Here is a 27,429-nt window from a genome sequence, read left to right as displayed (position 1 = left end):
TAAGTACCCAACTTAAATTCTGATCTTGCACCACGAAGTCTAAACTCAAGTTAATCTGACTTGAACATTTATTTTTTTATTAATTTGTAGTATATTGCAACTATTGTAACTTTTTTTTTTTTATTGACCTGTGAGGCAAGGTCAAAATAGTCTAATTTAATTGTGTCTTAGTTTTGAGTGTTTATTTTAAGGGTCACCCAGCATGAAATGACACTTGCAAATGTTTGTTCCCAAAGAAGAAACTTGAAGTTTTTCATAAAACGGTCACTGGATCCTCTTCCCTTTCTAGGAAGACCTGCTGGGTTTTTTTGAGTAGCCTTTTTTCTTTCTTCTTTTATTTTTGTCTTCCTCTCCAAAGTCACTTCCATGTCACCATTATATCCATCTCCGTTGTAAGTAGCACATTCATGTGTTGTGATTTGCTGCTTACATTATGGATATTAATTCATTTTTTAATTATCTATTTAAAACTTGGACAGCTTTTTTTGAGGACAAGAGCTCAGATATTTTGCATCTACAGATCTTATGTAAGAATATATTGAGCGTTTACGTAGATCTTTACAGCTAAATTACATGACCTTAACCAGAACTGTCTTGCAGTTATGAAACTAATAAATGTTTTCTTTTTACTGGATTCAAAACTGTATGGATGAGTGCACATTCGGTGTTGTAGTCTTTACAATGGCAGCAGGGTGGGTCTGTTTGTCATTTTTTGAAGTTGTGTCTACAGATCATGTAGAACTAATTGGGAATATTCAATATGATAATTTTTTATGATTTAGCAATTCTGAAGGCTGGCTGTTACAATAGCATTCAGCACAAATCTAAGTTGCTTCTCAAGACTGCTTTTTCTAATGAATGAAAGATGGCATTTTCACAGCTGGACCAAACTACCATTTCTATGTATTAATTAGGGATACATAATTGGTTTCTCCTTTTGCATTATTCAAGTAGACTATGTAACAGACCTGGAAGTAAAGAGCTATGCTTATTCTTTATTTTATGTATGCATAGGCAATCCCCTAGCAAACATCTTTTTAACCAAAGAAAAGCTGGGTGTATTAAAACGATTTCTGATTTGGTAGAGCTGAAGCTAGTAGATGTCTGCTTGTCTCCATATTCTTAATCTGTGCTGCTTTTATAAAGCAACTCCTGGATATGAACATTGTTTGAAGTCTGAAAGTGCTAGGATTCTTAAGGCTTCAGTTTTGCCTTTCAGTGTCATGAATGAAAAGTCAAAAACCTGTGATACCTGGGTTGGGTGGAGCATGCAAATTATTGAAACTGAGTTACCATGGTATTTGTATGTGACACTTATGTCTTAGTGGCTGGCAAGCTTTCAGTTCATATTATCAGGGCTCTTTGTAATGAAACAGATGTGATCCTGTGTAGCATCAAGTTAAGCCGTCTGTGTAGTTTTTTTACCCTAAAGGAACAGTTTAGACTGTTTAGAACATGCTGTAGCAGTTATCCTCTAAAACAATACAATAAAAAAACCCAAAAAACAAAAACCCAACTGTTTTAATTTATAGAAATTCTAGTAATGAGCAGCAGCTGGGAAGAACATACTCCTGGAATCATCTGGAGCATCTGGTGATAAATAAGACTTTTGCTTGCCAGGTACAGAACTGCAGCAAGGTTTTTGGCCTCCATGCCAAATGAGTAGTGTCAGAGGGTATCAGAGCTGTTTACTGACATGCTTCCAAATGCTCGAACAGCCCCACAAATAATAATGTTTTTAATTTGTTTAGAATATATTGAGAATGCTTCATACAATCAGTTCTTTCAGTTGCTGTTGTTTGGTAGATTTCTGTATTACTTGCACAGATAAAGTTGATGTTTGCTGAGAAGGGTCATACTCAAGATCTAAATGCTTAGTAGGCTGCTTGTTGATATGAAATACTTCTAAAGCAGTGGTTCTGAAGAGTCTTTCTTCTTATTTTCTTCAGTAAGACTTAGGAAGAAAAAAAAAAAAAAAAAAGCTCAGTGCTGCCAAATAATAATTAGTGGTTTAGTAATAACTGAATCAGCTTAACGATGCTTAGTTTCTGACAGTGCTGTAGGGTGCCAGAATTTGCTGTGAAAAGCAGAATAAGGAGTGCTCACTACTTGTCTTGAAACACAGAGCTCCATAGGCAAGACTTAAAGTAAAACTCCAACTTGATAGATGTACAATGACCTTGGGAACTGAAGCCAGAACAACGATGGTTCTGCTTTTCCTGTAAGAAGCACTAGAGAGGGACTTTACCAATGTTAGGGGAGTCAGGCTGGCTCAAATTTCGGAATAGGGAGTAGAGGAGAAGAGAGAGAGAAAGGATTTCCTTTTGATGGTTTGAACAGAGGTGGGAAGCCTTAAGAGCTCCTGCTCTGGTCCAGTGCTGCTGTATTAGAAGCAGCATCCTAGATGTGTTTGTGCTCTGCAAAATAGACTGCCAAGTCCAGTTGTTAAACCATGTTCATAAGCACCACATCTTTAGATATTTTAAACACCTCCAGGGATGGGGATTCAACCCTCCTCTCTGATCAGCCTGTTCCAGTGTTTAATTACATTTCTGGTTTAGAAGTTGCTTCTGAAACCAAATCTAAACCTCCCCTGGCTTGAGACCATTTCTTCTTGTGCTGTGACTTGTTATGAGGGAGAAAAGACCAGCCCACTGCAGCCTCCTTTCAGGTACCTGTAGAGAGCCATAAGGTCTCACTTCAGCTTCCTTTTCTCCAGGCTGAACAGTCCCAGTTCCCTCAGACACTCCTTGTTGAACTTGTTCTCCAGGCCCTTCACCTTGCCCTTCTCTGGACTCTTCTCCAACACCTCCATGCCTTTCTTGTACTTAGGGGCCCAAAACTCAACACAGCATTTAAAGTGCAGCCTCACCCTCAGCCTCACTCAGTGCTGAGTACAGGGGACAATCACACAGTCTGTCATGGTTGAAAATGACCTCACGATCACTGCATCCAACCATCAGCACCCATCCACAAAAAAAAAAAAAAATTAAAAACAACAACAACAACAAAACCCTCACCATGCCCACTGGAATATGTCCTGAAGTGCTGCATCTACACGGGTTTTGAATACCTCTAGAGATGGTGATGCCACCACTTCCCTGGGTAGCCCATTTCAGTATCTGACTACTCTGTCAGTAAAGAAGGTCTTCCCAATATCTTAGAAGAACTTAGAAGTTCTTCATCTAAACCTCCCCTGGTGCAACTTCAGGCCATTTCCTCCTGTCCTATCATTATTGACTTGAGAGAAGTGGCCAGCACCCACTTCACTATAACCTCCTTTTAGATAGTTGGAGAGAGTGATGAGGTCTCCTCCCTGCCTTCTTTTTTCCAAAATAAACAATCCCAGTTCCCTCAGCCTGATCTCACAGGACTTGCTCTCCAGATCCTCCACCAGCTTGCTTGCCCTTCTCTGAACTCTCTCCAGCACCTCAATGCCATTCTTGTCATGAGGGGCCCAGGACTGAGCACAATACTTGGGGTGCAGCCTCCCCAGTGCCAGCAGAGGGGGACAGGAGCTTCCCTTCTGCTGCCCACACTATTCCTGATACCAGCCAGGGTGGTGTTGGCTTTCTTGGGCACCTGGGCACACTGCTGGCTCATCTTCAGCTGGATGTCAACCAACACCCCCAGGGCCTTTTCTGACAGGCAACTTTCCAGCCTGTCCCATGGGGTGGGATTATTGTGACCAAAGTGCAGGACATGGTACTTGGCCTTGAACCTCCTGCAGTTTGCCTCAGCTCATCCATGCATCCTGTCCTGCTGGCCACACTCTCTGATACAAGCAGTTGTAGCAGTTGTTGGAGACCAGTGGAGCACATGAGTGTACTTGCACAGAAGTCTTCTGAAGTACTATTAAAATTGCAAATGAGATTCTTAAGGCCAAAGAAGAATTTGATCTTCCTGTATATAGACATGCCATACATTAGAGAGTGATTTCTTGTTTATTTTCTGTTTGGAATGGAAGTCTTTTACTGTAAACTTCTGTGGAGCTTGGTATTTAGTTTGTTAGTGTGAGTACTTAGTTTCAATTTGTATTATGCTCTTCTGAAGGGTTTAAAGCAATACAATCTATTAAAAAAAAAAGAAAGACTGACACACATAGTCAAATATTTGTATCTTTTTTTTTGCATTTCACATCTGAGTTTGTTAAACTTTTAGTTGGTAAAAGTATGTTTTCTGTTTATTTCTCAGGTTTTTTAATAACAAACTGCAAGCTGGTTTTGTTCAATGCATGTATGGTCTCCTGAAAAACACCAAAGCTTGAGGTGTGTCTGTAATGTTCAGTCTTAATAGCAAGATCTTTGGAGCTATTTTCCTGCTCTATAAAGTGAGCTTTTTCAATACTTGGCTGTGAAGTATCTTAGATACACAGGCTCAGATTTTTAAACCTGTAGTAGCCTGTAGGAGTTCAGGGCGGTTCTGCAAAGTTCTGTATTGCCCACTCTGTAGAAATTCATCCTCACTTCATAAACACCAGCAATCACAGACTAGGTTTGTACTGCTCAGTGAAAATGTCTTCATTATGTGTAGTCCAGGCATCCATATGGTTAGCATTTAAATAATTTGTGCTGGTGCAGTCTATTTATTTTGTCTTCCTTAAATCAGATATTTTATTCTGAGTAAAATGCTGTGCAGAAGAGGCTCATGAAGAGCCTTGTGGGAAACTGGCATTTATAGTTTAATAGGAGTTCAGTAGCTAAGTAATGTTCTACTAATAGCTGAAATCATGTGCTGACCCTTATTGCACATGAAAATGACCGGAGTTTGACATCAAGATGACAGCTGGTTAATACAACTTGAGATTTTAAAGTGCTTGAGTATATGTAAATATTATGACTGATCTCCTAAGCGTGTTGGAAGATACTTGCAGAAATGACCTTGTTCTAACAGTTTACTGTAGCTCCCAGTTTATCTTCTGCAATAGTATTCTCAAAATATCTCCTGTCTGAGGATATAAAATAATTAAGAATGTATAACTGACCCCTGTAAAAACTCAACTACATGGCTAGAACTGTTGAATATAAAACCTTGGGTTTCATGTTTGCCTAGTTCTGTCACTTTACAGGCATTATTTTTGAGACTTGTCAATTTTTTGTATATAAGTACGTACTTCATCCCTTAGAATATGCAGTAAATAACCTTTTGGTTGAGCTAATTCAGTCACTAGAAGTATAACAGACAATCCATTTACAGTCAAAAACTGTAAGATGGTGGAGCAAGAGACATTGCATTTGAGACTTCATGAAGTGCCAAAGAAAGAAGTGTCACCTTTTGAATTTAAAGTAGCTAGAGCTTTTTAGATTTCCACTAGACAGAGCATTTTCGTGCTTTTTTTAGTCCAAAATATTTTACAAAATATTCATTGCAGTCTATCGTCTTTCTTTCATATATTGCATAATATTTTATTCTGTTGAAAAATACACAAATTTGTATGCAAATATTTATTGGTTTTGACAGAAGTAGGTTAAAGAATAAGAAATAATAAGACAAAATTGGGTGTGACCATTAAAGTAGGATTTGAATAGGACAGAGGAGCTATTAAAGAGGGAAAACTTAAGGCTCTCAGACCATTAGAAAATTCAGCAGGGAATTACAAGAGCCGGAAGGAATGAAGCTCGTTCTTCTGGGAATTTGTGTCCTGTAGGTTGCTTGCAGGTTCCAGATGGAGCTTTTCCTCCCGTGGGGAATTTTGCAGGCAGTCATATCTGTGGCATAGATTATAATATATTAGAATATAGTGAAATTGAAATTAGGTACCTGTTTGGGCCCATTTCAAGCATTCTTTTTGCCAGGGCTGGTTTTCAGTGGATCCACTCCCTGAAATGCTTGCATGAATACTGGAGCTGGTGCAGGGGAGGGGAGAAAAATGAGTGACAGAGAAAGAGGAGGGGGCAGCTGTGACAGCCCTGGTTGAGAGCAGCATTGGTTTTCCCAAAGCTCTTTTTTGCCTGCTACCGCTGTTCATGCAATTTTTCAGAAAATTGCTGCCATTTCCATCATAACATACAGGAGTTTTAGCATTTACAAGTCTGGCATTGGATGAGTTTTATATCAGACAAATACTATACCTAGAGATGAACATGAATAGTTCATAAAGAGTAAAAGGAAGGTCTGAAAGGCATTTAGCTCCTTTTGCAGTGCATCACTTTTGTGCTATTCTGAGTCACAGAAGCTGGCAGATAGTAGTGACGAGCTGTTCATCAACTTGAAGTGAAACAACTTGTTCAAGAGTGGCAGATGGGGTGATGTTGTGCTTAGTGGTGCTTTTTCTGCTTTGAGAGACTAATGAATGGAGCTCTGAGCAAGAAGTGGTCATGTAAAGTTCCTGGGAAAGGAGATCAACAGCTTCAATTTAGCTGATAATCTTCCTGACTTGATACTGCAGCCTGGGTGATGCTCTCTACAAGTCTGGCAAGTTATTCATGTTATTGTACAGAAAGGTAAACTCTCCTTTGGGAAAGGAGGGAGGGCGAGCCTCTGTGTAGGTATGTAGGCGAGCAGAGTAAAGTAAACATACTGTACAGCTTGAGTAGATCTTCTTTTTAAAGAAGGTGTCGTGGGACAACAGTCAATCTGAGGAGATAACAGTTAATTTTGAAGAAGCAGGGCTGGCCATGATGACAAACCCACCATTACCTGGTTGTGCCTTAGCTTCCATTGCCTTGCTGAAGGGATGTAATGGGGATCTGAGCACTGGGTTAAGGTGCTGTGGTGTGCTCTGGTGCTGTATCACAAGTAACAAATCACTGCTTAGAAGCCATAATCAATTTATAATTTAATTCGTCTTCTCTGCTGAAAGAAATTGGATACAGATGAAATTCAGCTGTACTTTGAGGCACTCCCCTCTTACTTAGCTTAACATAAACAACAAATTGCATAATTGTAAGATAGAAGTTAGTAATGTTGCAGCTGGGATATTGGTGTAGCTTTGTTGTTCGGATTTGCTGTTACAGTAGCTTGTTGGGGAGAACTTTGCAAGGCCAGCAATAGCGAGCAGCAGTAGAAGGTTATTGTAGCCTGAAGGTGTGAGCAGGGGTTGCTTTTGGATGGATTGATGTCTTGGGGGTGTTTAGAAAGACTTTGTTGTAGGAGCCAAGTTCTGTCCTGTGAGAGCAGGCAAGTGAAGAGCTTTCTTTGAAAGCTTTCAGGAAGTTGAAATTTATGTCAGAGCAAAATCTGGTGTCCTTAATGAGCAGTTCAGCTGCTCATTAAGTGACAGGAAGTGAGCCATGTGGCAATCCACAGATAATTTAAACTAACTTTATTAACCTATATTTTCAACATGACCTTACCATATCCAGCCTCCCCCAACAACCTAAATAAACAAACCAGGTGCATAATTTAGTAAAATATGCGCAGTTGGTTTTAATGTTGAATGGCAGTTTTCTGCTTGAATGAGTGCATGGGTAATATATATATGGTTGCATCTTCAGTGCATTGTTTAAAATTGCTTAACAGGAAAGTAAGAGATTCTTTTACCTTATATCTGCTAACATCATGCAGCAGAGCTTAGTGCTTAGGGAGCTGGCTATTCATGGTGCTTTTTTTGTTAAAGGCATTCTTTTTCTCCTGTACTAGAAAACATCATAGGGTTTTTTTGATGAAAGAGGAGTAATTAATAATGACAGCCCTAATCCTTTTAATGGCCCTAAGCAGGACACCCTTCTAGTTGTCCTCAACTGCAGCACCTTCTAAAGGCTGCCATGTTTTGAGATTGGTTGGTTTGTGTCTTCAGTCTCAGACTAAAAATAAAGCCAGTGAAGCCTATTTATCGTGTGAATTAGTTAAAATGTTCAAGTCCTGTTAGTAGAACACAGTGGCCAAGCTGGCAGAGTGATTGTGGGCTGCTCTTAGGCAGAAGACCTCTTCCCTACCTTCAGGTTTATTAACTGTGACTGCTGTCTCTGAATCAGTCATTCAGATGTACACTGAATTTTAGTCTTGTTGTTTCCAAATGTGTCTCTGATTACAGAGAAGTGTGATCAAGATAAGGGCTATGTAGCAGCATCCTTCTTCAAAAACTTGATTAAAACACCTTGCTAACCACTATTTCAGGGAAACCACTTCCAGTGAACACGAGTATGGCAAGACTCTCTAATCTTTGTGATGCTGTACCATCTGTGCTTCCACTGCTGTGTCCACATCACCAGGGCACTGAATCCAAGCTAAAACAGCTCACAGAGAGAGCTTAGTACCTCAACAGCACAGCCCCACAGCATTTAGTCTGGAGCATAAACAGAGAATTCACACCTGGAGCAATCATGAAGCTTTGATTTTAGCTGGGATTAATTTGGGTAAATATATAGTATGTGGGCAGCTTTCCACAGCATATGCTTTTAAGTGCCTGCTTAACTCAGCTGTTAATTTCTAGACTGATTTAATGTATGCCCTTTATCATTTCTTTTCTCTGCCAATACTATGTGGAGTAGCATGGATGCATGCTACTTATGCCAGAAAGGAGGGTGAGAAGCTATGCCCACAACAAGGAGAGCAGAATTTTATTTTTTTTTAGAAATACTGAGCTGAGTATATTGATTTAATGGTAGTAAAGTTTGTCAGCCTGATACTAAGAAAAAAGAGGAGTCTAGTTGCAGTGCTGACTTAATGCAAATCTGGGACCATGCTAACGATTTAAGACCTTAAATTATCTATGTACCAAAGAGAGAGAATAGGACCTGCAGTACCTAAGACCTTAAAAAAGTGAAGTTGGCCAGTGGAAATGTTAAAGAGAAAGATGCAAGTTAATCTGAAACAGTTAATCTAGTAAGCAAAGTCATATTAAACAAATATTAAAACAGACCATGGTTCATGTGGAAATTATTTCTCTGCTGTCTTAAAAATTAAGCAAAACAACAGCAACAACAACAACAACAAAAAAAAAAGCTAAGTTTCATTTCTGTCAAATATATCACCTGACTGGTACTTGTATGCAAGGTTTCAGAAGAGCCTGAAGATTTAGTTTATACTTGGCACATTTTGAAACAAATAAATTTTTTTTATAAGTCATAGTACCTTTTAAATGCTTTTCCTTTTTAACTGTTGTATAAAATTTTCAGTTTTATTGATTTATGAGAACATACGCAATGTTAAATTATGTATTATAATATATAATAAATTTTAACATCAGTAATATTTCTCAGTATTTATTAAATGTGCATTATAGGAACATGACAAGTGACAATAAGTTATGAGATAGAGTGTTTTGAAGGTGGCTTTAACTGTTCTTTTGTGAATTTAATTTCCATTTCCAGCACCTGGCCTCACTGGAGTTGTTGGAGGGCGCCCCAAAGTGTAAGTGAACTCCTGCTCATTAAGTTGTGGTGTGTGGTGGTAGAGTTCCTACCATCACAAGCACCATCACAAGCTCCCTCACCTTGAAACAGCAGCCACAGAAGCAGCAAAAGTCTTTCTGTCGCACACTGTGCTTAGTGACTGGTAAGAAGATAGAAGTGGGTGCCACAGTAAAATTCTCTGATGAATGAATAACATCTCTGATCAGCTCATAATATCTTTGCTTAATGAGCTGTGGGGATAACATTAAATGTGACTTTATGGCAAGGCAGCAGCTTGAGCATGGACCAATATATGCAGATTTCTGGACCAGATCTCTCATGCACCTGTTAGTTTGGTGTATGAGCACAATAAACTTATATCTGTAGCATCCCACTTCACTTAGGAATGTGAGCTCATATGTCCCAGAACATCCCACAAAATGTGTGGCATGAGCCCATTATGTGAGCAAGCTGAATAAGAATAATATTGAGCATACTAAAAAATAAATCCCCTTTTGATTCAGTATTTTTCTAAAATCTGCTGGTGATTTATATGCTCATCTTTCTGTACTTATTCATGAGAGACCTAAAACTTTCCTGTCCCTAAGCCAATACTTAGATATGTGTATCTCACACATGGGGATGGGGAAAGAAACTAAATACATTTTCAGTAGCTATGAGTAACCAGCCTAGGTATCAATGTGGGGCTAATGACTGTGCAATAGACTTAAGATGTCAGAAAGGTGCATCCTTGATCAAGAAGATATTTTGGTATTTTGCCTACTCCCCTCTGAAAATTTTCTGTGTTTTTTGTTTCTTTCTTCGTCTTTTGTTTTGGGGTTGGGTTTGTTTTTTGTTTTTTGGGGGGGGAGGTGGGAGGGGAAAGACAGGGGGTTGTTTGTTTCTAAAAACAACAACAGCAACAAAATATTACTTTCTTCATAATGAAATGCAATGCATGCAAACTTCTAGAATTCTTTGCAAAACCATGCTAATAGCTAGATACTACCTTCCAATTTTCTAAGTGCTTATCCGGTGTATGAGTAGTCTAAAAATCTACAATCTGGCATTTCAATTAATTTCTCATTAAATACATTTATATTTGTTGTTTTGTGTTTCTAGGTCTCCAGTTTTGAAGCCATTTTTCTTCTATTATCCCAAAAGCAACGTTCAGGTAAGACTGCCTAAAGCCTGCACTGTTCTCTTTGAAGTAATTGGGAAAATTCTGCTGACTTGGGCATTTTTCAGTCTCAAAGTTATGGTTCAGGTGAGTGGGCAGTCCTAGGGAAGAATTTACTGTGCAAGGTGAAACACTGAGCTAGAGCACAACTACTTTTCTCTTAGGCAAGTGCCTCTTTGTAGGCTGAAGTCTTCAAGGTAAATTTGAAGAAACTGATTTTTCTGAAAACATAAAATATTTTGATTTATAAATGTAGGTTTCTGCTTTTTGAATGCCACCAAATACTTAATTTATCCTTTGAAAACTGCAGACAAAGCTGCATATTTTCCCTTTTCTTTCCAGGGCCTTTAACTTAATGTTAGCTATTCCATGCATCTCATGCCAAGGCATCCTGATAATGATGCTTCCCACTTAGTAAGAGTTTTCTCACTCATTAATTGAAAAAGTGGTAAAAAAGCTTCCCTGCACAGGCAGCAAGTGAAAGGCAGGAGGAGGGGAAAAAAACCCCAACCACATGAAAACTAATTGATTAAAAAAACAACTCTGCAAAACCATTATCAGTAATCAATTAAAGTGTTCTAAGCATTTCAGATAAGGACTGTTTCATTTTCACTTTTTACCATGCATGCAGTGCTTTGCACAAATAAGTGCAAATATTGCCTTATTTGATTAGTACTTTGCTTTAGTAGGAAAAAAATAAGATTAATCTTACAGAATAGATCCTATTTAGTTAGTAAAGCCAAGTTTATAAACCATGCATAGTAGAAAAACGTTTTTTAAAAAATTCTACCTTCTTGTCATCTAATGAAATTCAAGTACTTGTTTTTATTGTCACATTTTGATTTATACAAATAAATCAATTTTTTGCCAAGTTGGATTTTGCCAAGTTTAGTATTAAATTATTATCTTTATGGAAGTTCAACCTAACACTGTTTTCTTTATCAGTTATATGTAAACTTGTTAGCACTTGCTCTGGACTTGGTAAAATGCTGTTGAGACTAAATAAAATAATAACCTAGTGTAGCAGGGAGAGAAAGCATTATCTTATTCTTTTCAATATAGAAAATCACAATCCTTACACTGGAGGTAGCTTATCTAATGTATGCACTGATACACTGTTAAAAACTGCCATGTGATTTATCACTGTTACACTGCAGTAACAGGTTACATAAAAGTGTGGGGTACGTAATTCAAGATTTATCCCTGTATTAACAAGAATGGTCTAACTAGAGATTACAGAGCATGGTAAGTGCTTTTCTAGATTGAAGTTCAGTTACAAAGAACTGTAGTACAGTGTTTGACCTAAACCCAAAAAAAAACCCTCAGTAAGGAGATTTTCAGATATTTTAATATTGTCACAGTGGGTCCTTTTGTGTTTGATAGCACATTTCTGTGTGTCAGTTTGGGTTCAGCTTCTCATTTGTTGTTTCTACTACTTTTATTCACTTGTCCTGATTTTATAATTTCTATTGGATCGCCAGTAGTTTTACAGTGTTAGTTTTACAGGAGTTACTTTAAATGTATGTTTTTTCATGTTTAAAAAGTAACCTAAAACTTTCCCTAGGGAAAAAAATTCTAACAAACCTGCTGAAGGCAAGAACAGCTTTTCTGAAATACTTTAAAAAAAATTTTTTTTAAGTCTTTCTATAGCATAAGCATTGGAGGCCTTTGTCACTATTATCTATTCTTTAAAACACATCTTAAGAAAGAGGGCTGAGATGAGTAGAACTATATTGCATTTTCTGACAACTGAGCACTGTTAAATGCTCCAGCTCACTTGGTCCATGTCTTTTTGTTGTGGTAATGTAACCTGGTTCTATGTCTGAGTCTTAGTCCTGGGAGCCCTCCAGTGCAGATGAAATGGATTCACTTCATTTTTCTATGTGATGGTGTTATATAATTTAACCAAAGAAACCTTTTCTTAAACCTCAATAACCCAGTCAGCTCATGAAGTAGCAGACTTGACTTTTTTTTTAATCACATTTTTTTGGTAGCTGCAAGATGAACCGCATGGCATTTTTTATTTCATATTTTCATCTCAACATAAAGCCAAAATATCCATTGCTAATTTAGTTTTTGTGAGTTGCTTTCACAAAATGTGTTTGAAGATGAATTTAGGATCCAAAGCAAACTTTGTCCCTGGCATAGACAGTGACAGTAAGAAGAAAATTGGGTTGTATCATGGAAGAGCTGGAAGCTTTCAAGTTTTGGGATCAAGCTGCCAAGAGTGACACATGGAAAAAGAGACATTTGTCTTCCTTTAAAGCACACCCAGTTGGGTACAACATTTCTCTTAATTGTTATGCTTTTTTCCCTTACACAAAGATTTCTTTCAGGTGGATAATGGCTCACCGCTGATTTTGTGACTTTTAAAAAGGGAGAAACAAACCTTACACATAAAGCTGTTACTGAAAATGTGCCAGATCCATCTTTAATTAGAGATGTGCTTTATTTGGGCATGTTACACTTGATTTCTAATTGGAAAGTTTGAATATTTTTCCAGATCAACCTCTTTTTAAATGGGCAGCATGTGGAGACATTTGAGGAGGATCTCACTTTTACATCAGAGGAGGTTGTTTCACTTGATCCACCTAAGATTAGTAGTGAATTGAAAGGTATGTTCATCTTTTTATTTGTGACTGTACCATTTGCTGTAGTTGTCCTGGAAAATTGTGTGGTAGGTTTTGTCCATGAAATATATCTTATCTCTTTAGTGATACATATTTTTAAGTTAATTGCAAACCTCTTAAGCTATGTTTCTTGAAAGGAAGAACATTAGCATCACACAGTATTAACTGTATTTGAGACTATGCCAAGTATGCAAGTAAATTGTTATTCAGAAAACTGAAGTCTTAGGCAGAAGACAGTTGAACACTGGCTTGAAATTGAAATATCATTTCAAAGTATGCTACAGTCTTAGTTAATCCTGGAAATAGCTGGGTTTACCTTACATCAGAATAATTACGTTCAGAATGGAATACAGACTTAGAGAATGCTTAGCATTTAGGTAATTAAAACTTAGCCCTATTCCATATGGCAGCCTTTATGAAATGAACAAAAATTAGATCAACCTGGAAATGGTGACTTTTAGAGAAAACACCTTAAGCAAGTGATCCAGCATGACAGTTCCTGTGCTGCTGTTAAGACTTGTCTAACCAAGTCTTAACAAGTCTACTCTGAAGAAAGAGAAGAAACTTGAGAAGGGCAAACCAATGAGCTGAATGGAACAGGCCAGGATGTCTGCAGTGAAGAAGAAGTCTTTTATCAGAGTTGCTGATACAAGGTAGGTACTAGGTTACAGGTTACTGAAAGTGCTAAACATTTGAAGATTACGTTCTATCTAATGGCAGAACTATATAGGTATTTCTTAATGTGTAGCACACTTCATAATTCCCCTTTAGTCCAGAGGTTTTTTTACCTTATTCCTTCTTACCAGAGAAATGGGAGATTTCATTTCAGGCTGTAGCTATATATTTTCAAATCTGAATGAGGTTACTGTACCTAAAGATTAATTTTTAGAAACATTTCTGAAAATAATGCTAATGATGAAAGAGGAATTCAAGTGTCTAAGCATGTGTGTACTCAAAACATTCACTATGCATAGGTACCAATTGTGAAGATTTATTCTGGGTTCCAGATACAGGCAAGTCATATTTCTCAAAACTTGTAACAGAATAGTGTAGCAAGTATTTATGAATATTAGATAATGTTTTATATCTTGTAGAGAACAATTCTTACACATCTGTGACTGTGTTTGTTGCCTTTTGAAAGCCAGTGATGCTGGATGACAAGTTCATTTTCCCCATGTCTTCAGTGCAAGGATATGGGTTGTACAGAGATAAGTTCAACTCCTAAGTGTGTTTCAGCTCTTAAGTCTGTTGGAAATCTTACATAACTCCAGAATCTGGAGATCCCAGGAGAGCAGTGGGGGGTTTCCACCACCAGACTGGGTGAATTCAGGACTAGGAAGTCATTGCTCTTTAATATATAACAAAGGTCCTTGTATTTTTAAGGTGACTGCAGTTTTAAATATTGGAGAACCAAAAAGCTCTTAGACTCCCTGTTACCTTCTTACCATTTAAGAAAACTTTCTAAAATGCTTGACATCAGCATTTAAGTACAGAACCCTCAGGCTTTATTCAGGCAAAACCCCACTTCTGAGGGACAGCAGAATTCTGGTTATTTCCCCAGAGAAGAATCTCTAAATTTTTGCCCTTAATTGTAAATAGAGATTTTTCTCTAGGTGACTGACTAAATGCTTACCTACTTCTGTGGCTTAACACATGGACAGCATGGATGAGAAATGGACAAATGAGTTAGACTGTAAAAGGAATAAATTCTGCTTAAACATTTTCTTGTCAGCATTTAGTAAGGAGGGAAGTGCTTTTCTTAGTTTCATGGTTATCTCAAGTGTGAGGGACTGTTAGTTGTCTTTGCATAGATAAGGGAAATATGTGAAAATGGATTTCAGAAATGCTTCTAGATGTGATTCTGGGCGAGTGGAATCTGAATTTACCATTTACCCTAACTTTGAAGGGAATTCTTTAGTATATTTGTTTAAGATGTTTATTAATTGAAAACAATTTCCTGATAAATAGATAATGAAAGATAAATCACATAGTGTTCTGATATTCTCATTTATTATTATCCTGTCTTGAACTGACTTTACTTAAAAGGGGACTGTTAAAGACTGTAAAATTTCTGATGGAGAAAAGACTTCTGTGGCTTAAGCAATTTTAAACATTCTCGTATTTCAGTCTTTGAACACTATGTCTCTTTTCTTGAATTGTGTATTGAGTGAAATTATTTCAAATCCCCTCTCAATTGAAATACTTTAAGTAATCTTCCCCAATTAAATAAATATATCCTTTAATATTTTCTGCCAAGTTCCATGACACATCTCTGCTTGCATTTTTCATGGAAGTGAAGGTGGAAAAGACTGAGCATCAAGTTCAGAACAAACCTCCTGTGTCAACTCTTTCATTGTATGCTTTCCCCATTTCAAATCTTATGCTACCATTACCAATGAAGAACCATTGTGCCAGACTAAACTATAATCACTCTTCCAGATTATTTTTGACAGTGACCAAATACAAGTTACAAAACTTTAGGTAAAGCTGTTCAACACTGATACTTTGCTGTTTGGGAGCAAACAACTTCCTCTTGCAAGTGTTGCCTGACCTGTTTCAGCCCATGAAGTTTCCTGCATTAAGATACAAATTATGTGTCATCTTGTAGTAAAGCATTTTTGTCATCCACACTCTCTCTCATCCCATACTCAAATGTACATTTTGGATCTGTTCAGCTGCCACTGACATGGATTTGCAGCCTCCTTTGTCATCAGGGATAGTGAAAGCTGCTGACAGTAGGACTTGGGCATAGTTTGTTACCCAGCTTTGCTAAAGCTTTTCAGGTCAGCCCAGCTCCTCAGTCTGAGGAGTCAGCAATTCTCTGTGGGCAAGAAGGAGTTAAAGGTAATCATGATTTGGGTTGGACTGGGCTTATCTGATCACCTGACATGGTTCACAGAGTGCATATCTTAATAGTAGGTGCACTTTAATGTAAATCATACTTGAACTTACCACAGTGTTCCTTTTGTTTTTAAGTGTAATTTAAACATTTATTTCTATCTTGAGAGTGAAGGTAAATCAGATAATTACAGTTTTGAATACAGTTTGTCTTTGGCCAGCATAGAACAAAATGTCTTTAGTGCAGGGTCTCTTACTCCCTGAAAAACCACAAAAGGAAGCTTAATAGTTTTATATCCTCAGTGGAAGCAGTAACAATGCAGAAAAGATAGACTGATCCATTTTCAAATTTTGTATTGCAACATGAAGTTTGGCCAAAATAATTGATTTACAAGACCCCTTCTTCAGTTACTTCAAATTTGACACTTTTTAACACAGTAGACTGAAAATTTCTGTGACAAGCATGTGGACACAAAAAACAAAAAAACCAAAGCAAAACAAAACAAAATTTACATATCTCAATTGCTTCTTGTGGCTGCCACCAGCAGCTGTAGCATCAGACATTGTGACAGAAAGCAAGAAGAAGGCTGATTTTTTTTTTTCTCTGTTCTGACACCTTGCTGGTGTCCAAGGAGTGAAGAGGGTGAGAGCTGCCACTTTTGAGGCAGTGGAGAGGGCAGCTGGGGTGAGAGATGTCTACATGTGAGTCAGGAGCAGAGGTGAGTCTGATAGAGATGCTGGGACTGAAAAGCCAAAGATGCCACATCAGCTGTAGGGGTAGTGGATCAGAAATGTTTCCAGGAATACTACACATACTGAAAGCATACTTCTTAAAAATGTGCTGTTCTTTGTAGCTATCATTAAAGTGTATTCACTTTTTTTTAATAGACCTACCAAGTGGTCCACATACGTATCGCTTAGAAGATCTTGCCTATACTAGAAGTGGAGACAAAGGCAACTCTGCAAACATAGGTATTTTTTTGTTTTGCTTTCTGAAGTGATGTAAGATTTTGAAATAAGAGTAATGTATCAGTTGCTCTTATTAATTTCTTTAACAATCTCTCACTTGATTTCTTTTTTTTTATTGCCTCTGTTCTGAGAGAAAACTAATCCATATAAAACAAGGATTTTACTAATGAAGTGTCTGCAGTTTTCTATGTAGTGGCTCTTTCTGTGTAGTGCTGAGGTATTAGGAAAAAATACTTGCATGTCATGGTACAAAGAAAGATCTTCATTTAGTGCTGCAAAGTTCAGCTCCCAAAAATTCAGGAATGCCTTCCTTTACACATTAGTGGCTACTTCATCATGTGTGTTATGTACTATAATCTCTTGGTTGCCTGATCATATATAATATTTCCATATATTAATTTTGTAACATATATGGATGAATAATTGATAGTGTTAGGACATACCAAAGTTGGGCTTGCATATAAGAGAATATTTTTCTTTTGTTATTAATCCAAATGATGTGTTTCAATATGCAGTTTCTTTGCATTCATTGTGCTCCTTCTTACATTTTCTAATAATTCCTTCTATTCCTTACTTCTGCATGCAACAATTGGCTCTCTTACTTGTTGGAAGATGAGAGCGTGTGGTGTTCAAAGCTCAGTATGAATTAAAGGTGCGTTTGGGATTTGATGTGCTCTTAGCTCTCTTGCTGAAAATCATGAATATTGTTCATTTCTTTTAGGAATATAGTTTTCTTACCCTTGTTTGTGAAACTGTGTTTTGGGTTGAAGAACAAAAGAATGCTTTTTTTTTTTTTTTTTCCCCACCCTCCATTATTCTTTCCTCAATGTTGTCCTCTGTTGAAATGTAGCATTGCCAGATCAGAACTGATGCATAATAGACTTTCTCATATCTAAAGACACTATTGATTTATTAAGAAACAACCACAATAACAACTAGCTTGACCTCTAAGATTAAATTAGCTTTGAAGTACACAGATAAAGAGATCCCTGTGACACAGATCTGCTTTCCTGATCCCTGCTTTGGAATGTCAGGTTCAGCACAAATTTACCTGAAGGTTATGGACATATATTTACAGCAATAAAAATGTCAATTGTGATTTCTCACAGCTACATCAGGATCTCATGCAAGGAGTGCAGCAAGAACTTCAGTCACTGATCACACCTTGTTATGGTTGTGATTACTTGCCTAAGCCATACAAGCCATCTAAGGGAAGAGAACTCCATGTGGCTTGTTTGGATGATGTTTTTCTTAGTGTCTTTTAGGCATTATTTGCAGCCAGAAAAAGTCCAGTAATCACTTAATATGGGAGTGTTCCTTCATGTCATAATCCACACTACCTCTCCACTGACAGAGGGAAAAGCTGTCATACCATCATTTTTTATTCAGTTCATTAAAGAGAATCCATATGTACAGTGTGAGTTAAGAGGGGGATATCAAATCAGTTTCGAAAGGATAAATATAAATAGGTTTTAATAGCTCCTGTTCCAACTAACAGCATTTATACTTAATAGGTGTCATAGCACGGCATCCCCTCTACTATCCATACCTAAAGAAAACTTTAACTGCCCAGGCCTTGGGGAATTACTTCCAACACCTTTTAGAGCAAGAAAAACCTGAAGAAGAACTAGTAACAAGGTGAGTAACTTGCTGCTCAGTCTACAGTTCTACGGTAGGCATGTGTTAGTATTCAGAACTTAAAGTATGCTAACAAATATTGGAAAACTGTGTGTATTCAGTATATTTTATGTATCTTACTTGGCCTTTTTAAATAATAACTTGAACCACAGTCATTGAAAAAGAACATGAACTTGGACCTTTCCTGGAGCTGGACAAAGATGGTGAATCTGTTGAGTGAAACCATTTGAATTCTCAGAATTAGCAGAGCAGTGTTCAGGCTATTTCTTTATTTTGTTCCAGTACAGAATGCCTCTACAAAATAGAAAAAATGTCCTTTGGGGAATCTATTTTTCTGCTGGTTTTGAAACATTGGGATTGCCAGAGACTGATTAACTGAAGCTTCCCAAGCCTTGGAGCTTTAGAACTGGAAGTCTGAAATCCCTAAAACCCTATCTGAAAAAGTGTGCACACAGCAAGTATAGACTAGAGCCCAAACTTACCTGATCTTCCATCAAAACATGTCTCATCCTATCAGTCTCATCAAAACATTTTAATTTTTATAAAGTTCATTCACTTAAGAAAAAATGTTCGTTTAAGTTTTCTGTTCTCATATTTTCACCACACACACTGAGACAGAATTCAGAAGGGAAGAAAACACAGCCTGTTTCCCTTTTTAAATATGGATGAACTGTTGTCTTTTTGCTTGTTCAACAAGCTTGAGCTGCAAAGGTACAGTTGAAAACTCAGAGTGAGTTTAGAGTTATTTTAACACTGCTCTTTGAGGTTTAAGTGCTGTTCTTTATAAGTGGTTCAGTGCAGATCTTGCCCAGTTTCATAAGAGGTAACAAATCTATATATCTAATAAACTCTGATATCAAGAAATCTAATTGAATTTCCTCTGAAACAGAGCAGAGAAGAAGTAAAAAATGCCATTCTTCCTAATGATACTTCTAGAAATTGATTAATTGATATTCCTTAATGCTGTTTATGTTCATAAATAAAAGTTGAAATTTGCTGTGTCTGGATGAAGACAATTTATTTTGATTAATTAGATTATCTGTTCCTGGGTTTGGCTTCCTTTAATGATGTGATAATGGAGCTCTGTGAGTGAATTGAAAAACTACTGGGGAAAAAGAATAAATCCTTTTGTGGAAATATTTAGGATTATAAGGATTATACTCATGTGCTTCAGATTGTGTAGTTTCTTTTTAAATTGCTTGTTTATTTTTGGTTCTAGCTGTCATAAAAAGAGCTATCTTTTTATTTTCTTCTATTTCCTTTATTTAAAATGTGTTTGGTTAAAAATTGTGCAGTAGTTTTATTACTAGAAACATACAACCATGTCTCTGTTTCACTACAGAACAGAGATGGTCAGCTTGTTGCCCTTCATTCTTTTTCATTAAAGCTATTAAATAGGTGTTACTAAATAGAGAAAAGTTGGGATTATTTTTGATAGAGAGTACTGAAAACTTATTTCCAGATTTTCAGATAACAGTAACAAAATATGGTCTTTTAACTCCCCCACCCAAAAGCCCCAAACTTACGTGATTGCTTCCCTTCCCTGTAGAATACATTATTAAAAGTTAATCATGTTTTTTCTTGAGTATAAGAGTGAACATGATTATAAGCTGAACATGAAAGGTCAGAGCAGTCTGAGGGTGAGGTTGAGGAAGAGACAGCAGTATTCAGACAGGAATTTGCTTGAAGTCTAGAAAAAGATGTCAGTCCCTTGAATTCTGACAGGTTTCATGCTATTAAAAGAATAAAAATAGTATCTCTGGTGCATTAAGATGAGTAGCTAGACCATGCTGCTTGTGGAAGAGTTATTTCTTTTTTTGCTTGGGCAAATTTGCCCTCTGTAGTGTTACTAGTAGTTCGTCTGTGCATTATTTTGTATATAAAACTTTATAAATTGAGATCTGATAATCTTAAAATATGGAACAAGCAACTTTCCATTTAGTGGGTTGGTCATATAAGGATAGTAAAATTATTCTGTGAAAACTTCTTGGTTTCATCTTCTGAAATACAGTTCATCATCTTGTATGTTTTGAAACCATTCCAATGCTCAGAAATAAAAATATGTCAGCTTATTTCTTATCAAATAATTCTACTAGGAGTTTGTAGAACATGAAATCTGAATATTGTTGCTGCTAGGTCGTGAATACTGTTGCTTCTAGATTGCTTTTTTTGTATTTATAATTATTATGAGGGGGAAAATACTTCTCTACAGTGTATCTTGTACACAAGCACCTCTTTTAGCCTGTGGACTCAGTTCCTGATTTCCTCTGATGGGAGGAATCCTGGCTTTTTCTCGAACTAAGTGCACTTAACAATTTTTATACCATTCTTATTTCCATACATTTAAACAGGAAATTCAGAGGGAAACCTGACTTGTTTGAATACATACTGACAGCACTATAAAGGAAGTAGTTAAGCAGGCACCCCATTGTGCATAAGTGTAGCAGTCCAGCTAGAACATGAATTTTCCTTGTTTAATTGGTTTCTTTCACAGACTTGGTAGTCTTTGAAGGGTTTATTTGTTTTCTGTTCTTTTTAAAAGCAGCTCTTAAAACTTTTGATTGAATTGTGCAATTAGATAATATTTTCTTCCTTTAGATCTCAGCTAATTAAACTTAAATTGCTTAATTATTCTGAGTGAATGCATGCCAACATTTTGGTAGATGTATTATTGCTGCTTTTAAGGATGTGTAGGTGCTAATAGTGTTTTTTTCTTTTTCTTTTTTTTTATTGTGGAAGTTTTTTTATGCAGAAATATTTTGGATGCTCAAGTGCTTCAAACAGGCCTTAAAATATTGGAAATGCTGGCCTCTGTGTATTATTTTGTAATCCTGGATTGAGCTACAGTACCTCACTGTAAATACTTGAAATGAGTGTGCCATTCTGTGATGTTCCAAAGCAAGATCTGTTGTTTGTGTTATATGCACTCTGCCAGAATTACTGTAGAAAGTGAAATGAAATTCTTCCACTTTTTCTGTCATTTGTTTCTGGTTTTGTAAACTCTTTGGCTTTTCTCATGATTTGTTTAAATGATCAATTCTTCATGAAACTTATTTTAAGAGCTGAGGTATTAGCTTCTGGAATACATATTCCATTAGTCTGCTCTCATGGAGAGATCTGCCAGTTGTGAAATAGCTTGCTGCCTGGAAAGTCTTAGACAGTTCTTCAGAGTAAAATTTACAGTGTAGTATTTTGGTAGACCTCTAACTCTCATGGTATATGGTTACTGGTAATCTGTATTGAGTTTTTTAGTTGAAAATTTTGTGGAGTGCTCTGATCCTCCTATGTAGTTGATTATACTCATGAATTTAGTAAACTATGTAGATTAATTAATGTAGAAATTGCTTTATTGTTCATATCCCTGTTGTCCAGTAGAGCACTGTTGGATTAATAGAACTTTCCTGCCTTCCCAGCAGATTTGCCTGTAAGTGTGATGTGCCTGGCAACTAGTTTTTAAGGAAGGTCAACAGAATGCTAACACCAGTTTTCTTCTGATTAATACTGAAATAGGGTGTGGTAATGAAAGAGTAGATGAAACAGTGAAAACTCCTCACCTGGGAAACATGTGCAGACACACTGTGACCACTGCTTGCAAGAGTATAGGGGGAATAGAAGTGTTCAAGAGGCCACGCAGCAGAATGATGGGCTGTACACAGCTTCTGTAAAAGGTTTGGGTCATATACCCAAGCTACAAGGGCAATACAGAGCTGTGATTATGAGCCATATTTTCACAGTGCTAAAAAGGAATTGAAAAAGATAAATCTCAGTTTGACAACATCAGCAGTACAAGAGCAATGCAAGAAATTCCAGGTGTTTCAGAGGATGGATTTGAAGAATCTGTCCTGAACTGTTGAAGCTCAGATAGGTGACTAAATAAAACTCAGTAGTGTTGGAGGGAGTGTGATATGAATTGCAGCAGTCAAACATGTGGAGACAGAGCAAGAGTTGAATATCACCTTTCTCTGTTATTCCTCATGTCTTGCTGCTGTTCTGATTAAATCCTTTCCTATGGAGAAAAGGAAAGCTGTCAAGACCTTCGACAAAGAAAATTTTGGGGAGAAAACAAAAACAAAGCAGAGAAGTATGCAAGGAAGATGGCAAAACACTGAAAAACTTTGCAAGGAGAAGCAAATGGGAATATACTATTGACCTGTTCATGGAATTGGAAATAACTTTGTTAGGAAACCACAGAACCATTGGCCAAACTTCTACAAAAGTTTCCAAATTGGAACTGCACCAGTCAAAAGCAAGGATGGAAAAATGCTTACAGTAGCAATGGAACAGAAAAATAGACCTATCACACTGAAGTACAGTTTTATCTGAACAAAGTACATGGCCCCAACAAAGCTTTGAAATGGAACTCTACTTTTCACTTGTAATAAAATTATCTGAAGTTGGTGATATGTTTGATCTAGTGACTCATAGTTATTTCTCAGTAATAAAGAGGATGCCCTCCCAGTTAGCTGGCAGCCTTTGCTAGTAAATAAATGATTTGTCAGGATCAGAACTAAGAAATATTAAAAATACTTCCCTCCCCCCCACTGTGTTCTCTGAGTTCATGTTGGATCTTAAACCTCTTGCCTATGAAGCTTTCTATATGGACATTAACTCTTAAGAAGAAAAAATAAATGTAGAAGAAAAAATAAATGTAGAAAAAAACTTCATCAGAAAGGAATGAGTTTTGAAGTCGAATAAGAGGAGGATAATTACTTTATAGTCCTACTTTAAAACCATTAAGTACTGTTGATTTGGAGTAAGGGGAAGGGACAAGAAGGCAGGGAAGTCCATGGGTTAATCTTCACTTAGCATTTAGGTTTGACTCAGCAGTGTGGGATTCCATCAAAAGCATCAAGGTTTGGTTTGCTGTCTTTTGCATGATGTTTTGTGCAAGTGTTTCTTTAAAATTTAATCTTGTGAGAGACAATGTGTAGATTTTATTTTACAGGTACGAGTTGCCAGGAATCTATGGATTGAATTTTGTGCTGAAGAATTCCCTTGGTGGTGGTGGCATAGCATCCCTAAGAAGTGATCCACAGGCATGTATCTAAGCATTGATTTTAATGTAGTTATCTTTTATAACTAAATATTACACGGTCTCTTTATAACCAACTTTTGGGCTGGAGCTGTAAGCTTTTAGTTTTGATTCTTTAGTTCCTTTTAATTTCATGTTAATATACATTATTTGCTTAATTGTTTAAAGGTTTGAAGAAAACATAGGAAGCAGAAAGTTATTAAGAATGTTTGGTAAAAAATTACGTGTTCAAGGGATCATTAATAGAGTCTTCAAATCAGTTATGTTCTTTATGATGTGCTTACCTGTGGTTTTTGGATGCATCAGCAAAATTAACTTCTTAAAAAATCTAATGTTTTGGAGAATGCAGATTTACTGGACAGTTGTTATTGTTTCTTAGTACATACAGGAACCTCTACCTGTATGACAACTGCTCTAGCTTAGCCTAATACTCCTATAGTTAAACACTGATAATTAATGTTGAAACCTGAAAAAGAAATAGATGGATAAGAGATGTTGTGTGTCAATCACATTATGTGACTCTGAAACAAACATTTTTTGTAAGTGTTCAGTTTCAATATTAAATATTCATCTAAACCTGAAGCTGAGATCCCTTAATGTGGCAATCGTATGGCTACATACAGTAACACACAGTTCTGCCACCATAGGCTGAGAAGTGCCTAAGTGCACAGAAAATCTCAAAATATTCAAGAAGACTGTTTGCAAAATAAGATGCTACGTATGAATCAGGTAGCAGAACTGAACCCAAAATAGCACTAGGTACCAAATAAATTGAAGAAACTATTCAATCTGATCAAGTTTATGTGTTTCAAAACTCAACTGTGTAGTTTTTCTTAATTATATTGACTCACAAGTGAGGCAAATAAATAGAAAAGGTTGATACAACTTTGGATAACCTACAATCTCAAGCTTAATAAAACTCACCCAAAAATTTTATATATGTGTGTGTGTGTGTGTGTATATATATATGTGTATATATATATATATTTATATATATGTGGATATATATATATGTATATAAATGCTGTGGTGCTAAGCTATATAAAAGTTTGACATGAGCTCACCTTATGTTAATTGAGAGGGTCAGATGACAGCATGATTTCAGGGGAAGGCAGGAAAACTTTCAGACAGAACCAATTTCTGTCAGATTACACCTTCTAATATAGGAGAATGTTTTTACCAAAGCAGCTGAGCTGAAGAATATTTTTGATGTCTCCATTTGTAATAAGTTGAATTCCAGTTTCCACTGAGCATCTTTTTGTATTTCGGTCTCCTTTGTAGATTTAAAATGAAGGTGAAATAAAAAATTATTTCATGGGATATATGCCCCATCTATCCATTTAATTAGACTGTTCTTCATAAAAGCTGTTAGTATTATTCATTCTGCTTGCAAGTAATATAATCAGGTCATGGGACATGAATGATGGCCTTGCTTTGCTTTCATTGTCGAGATCCCTAATTAAAGAGAATGATTTAAAAATACTATTTAAGACCTTTCACTTTGAGAAAGGAGATGGTTTTTAGTCAGTGACAGCTTAAATAAATATAAACCAGTCACAGCATTGTCTGATAATGGCTCTGAGTGCTGTCCTTGTTCATATTGCATTCACCTGTGTGTTTGGGAAGTATATGTACACATATATACATATATATATTTACACACACATATATATATACACACACATATATATGTAGTAATAAATATTCATAAATCTTAAAAAACATGCTGAATTATTAAACTGATGATAGGAAAAATGCCCTAAGCAACCACTTTCATAAACTGAATTTACAAAGGTGATATATTTAGATAGTAAAATTAAATGTTGATTTGTTGTTTTTGTTTTGTTTTTCTTACAGGGGAAAGCACTTGGGCAGATGCTGCTAGATTTCCAGATTAAAAATGTTCCTGATTTAAAATCACTGATAGAGTAACAGGTGTCTAGTACAAATGCCTTTAAGACTGAGTGGTATAAAAACATGTTATAAACAAGAACTGACTTCTTGCATGAGATTTTTAAAAGAAAAAAAAAAGTCAAAGACTAGAAATCAGTGGCAATTATCTCTCAGAGGCTTAGCTATATGGCACACATTAGTAAGTGTTTTGAGTAATACCAGACTAAAAGCTTTGTCTGTGACTGATAACATCTCCTGTCTAAATACATTGGATGAAGATTTAATTTATTTCCTGTCAAACAGAATTAATCAAATCTCAACACAACATTTAATTAGAAGTCAAGTTCATCTTTGTTCCAAGATGGAAAGTATCTCCTCTGCGGCCCATCTCTCTTTTCCTTCTCTCAGTATTTATTTCAAAGTTAAATGACCTGACACAACTGAGCTCCTCTCAGCCCTGTTTGTCCTGTGCGTAGGGTGAGGCTGGGTAACACTGTGCAGGCAGCACTCCTGCTGCTGGGGAACAGCTTTCCCTTGAGCAATGAAGAAAAGTCATAATTGTTGCTGTTACAGAGTGACTGGTAGTAAATGCTGACCTTTGGTTGGGATCCACCAACCTTCCAGCACTTTGTCCTATTAATGACAGACTTTATGATTACACTTTCCACCATCTCTTACTAAAAGTACTCTTACTAAGTAATCCATTGGTTGGAGGCACTGACTAGTAGTAAATCATAGAGCTTGGCATGAGAATGAATTTGAAGGCATGGACAGGAGAGAGAGTGCTATGAGCTCTGTCTGCCCTTGTGATGGTGCAGGAGGGATGGGTACCTCGTTTTGTTTCAGGGCTCCTAATTCCTCATTTTGTGCACCAGAGCCCTGTCTGGATTCAGTTCATTTGACTTGCATTGTCCTTCCCTCAGAAAGGTCCATGAATGTTCCACAGAAAGGTCTCCTGCTGTGAAGAAACACCCTGTTGAATACAGTGTGCTCTCTCTCTCCTCAAGCCCTGTTTTCACCTCCCCATCTCCCTTCCTGCACGACATGACTGGCATGTTCAAATTAGGATGCTCCTTCACCCAATCAAATAGAGACATAAATTCATATTTTATCTCCTGGAACATGTCAGGGTGAAAATTCAGACCAAATAACTTTCTGTATTTCTTCTGCAGAAGCCATATAAATGCTACTCTGCATGTTCAGGCATTTTTGATATTCTGAAATTAATCTTTTCCTTTATTTGGGGGAGACTAGACTCTAATGTTGACAAAATTAGATGTTACTAATATCAGATAAAATTATGAAAATAAGTATTTTTTAATTGTCAACAGAACTAACTGTTATTTGTGCCTACATTGCAATCTATGCTACCACTATTACTAATTTCCTAGGCTCTTGCTTGCTATTGAGGTCTATAGAGTGACTTGTTCCCACCTTTTCTGTGGCTTCATTCGCTTGAATTGAAAGTGTCATAAGTGAACATTTTACCCATCTAAACATGTTATTCCTTATCAAGTCATTAGTATTATCTGTGTACACAGCAGGATTTAGTCTAGTTGTAAAAAAATGAGTCATTGTTTCATTGCAGAAAAATATCCAACTTAATAACTTCAAAGGGGAAAAGAGCATGCTGGTTTTTTATGCTTCAGTCATTGATTGTTAGAAAACTTGCTAATAACTGGGAAGCCTGTTAGTTTAGCATAAAAGACAAAGGTATTGAGAGGAAATAATAAAAAAAAAAAAGTAAGAGACCTCAATAATAAACCTTCAAGGATAAAAAGGCTACAGTAAATATTTGCACTTCACTCAGTACACTGCTTAGATGACTCTGTAAATGTGTATGCAATGTTTTTTGAATAAAACTGAACATTTATAGGGAGTGATATTTAGTTCCAGGTTTCTTTGTTTGGGGGTTATTTCACTTGCCTGCAATTTGGTGCATTGTTTTGTTGGTTCCCTTCATCTTCAGGTTTT

The 27,429-nt window shown here is 36.7% G+C and overlaps 1 protein-coding gene across 2 annotated transcripts in view; it reads left to right on the top strand.

Annotated features, from left to right (window-relative positions):
* Nucleotides 1–27,187, top strand: part of LOC103528516 — a 61,278-nt gene extending 34,091 nt beyond the window's left edge. For both annotated transcript variants that reach the window (XM_030450180.1, XM_030450179.1), the window contains exons 14-20: nucleotides 9,255–9,294; nucleotides 10,398–10,449; nucleotides 12,959–13,070; nucleotides 16,812–16,895; nucleotides 18,407–18,530; nucleotides 23,476–23,566; nucleotides 25,420–27,187. In XM_030450180.1, coding sequence (XP_030306040.1) covers nucleotides 9,255–9,294; nucleotides 10,398–10,449; nucleotides 12,959–13,070; nucleotides 16,812–16,895; nucleotides 18,407–18,530; nucleotides 23,476–23,566; nucleotides 25,420–25,494 — 578 coding nt within the window. In that variant the 3' untranslated portion in view covers nucleotides 25,495–27,187. The remainder of the gene's footprint in view (nucleotides 1–9,254; nucleotides 9,295–10,397; nucleotides 10,450–12,958; nucleotides 13,071–16,811; nucleotides 16,896–18,406; nucleotides 18,531–23,475; nucleotides 23,567–25,419) is intronic.
* The last annotated feature ends 242 nt before the right edge of the window (nucleotides 27,188–27,429 follow it).

Source organism: Calypte anna, chromosome 4A (assembly GCF_003957555.1).
Source record: "Calypte anna isolate BGI_N300 chromosome 4A, bCalAnn1_v1.p, whole genome shotgun sequence".
Classification (NCBI taxonomy): Eukaryota; Metazoa; Chordata; class Aves; order Apodiformes; family Trochilidae; genus Calypte; species Calypte anna.
This window is presented reverse-complemented; position numbering and strand designations above follow the sequence as displayed.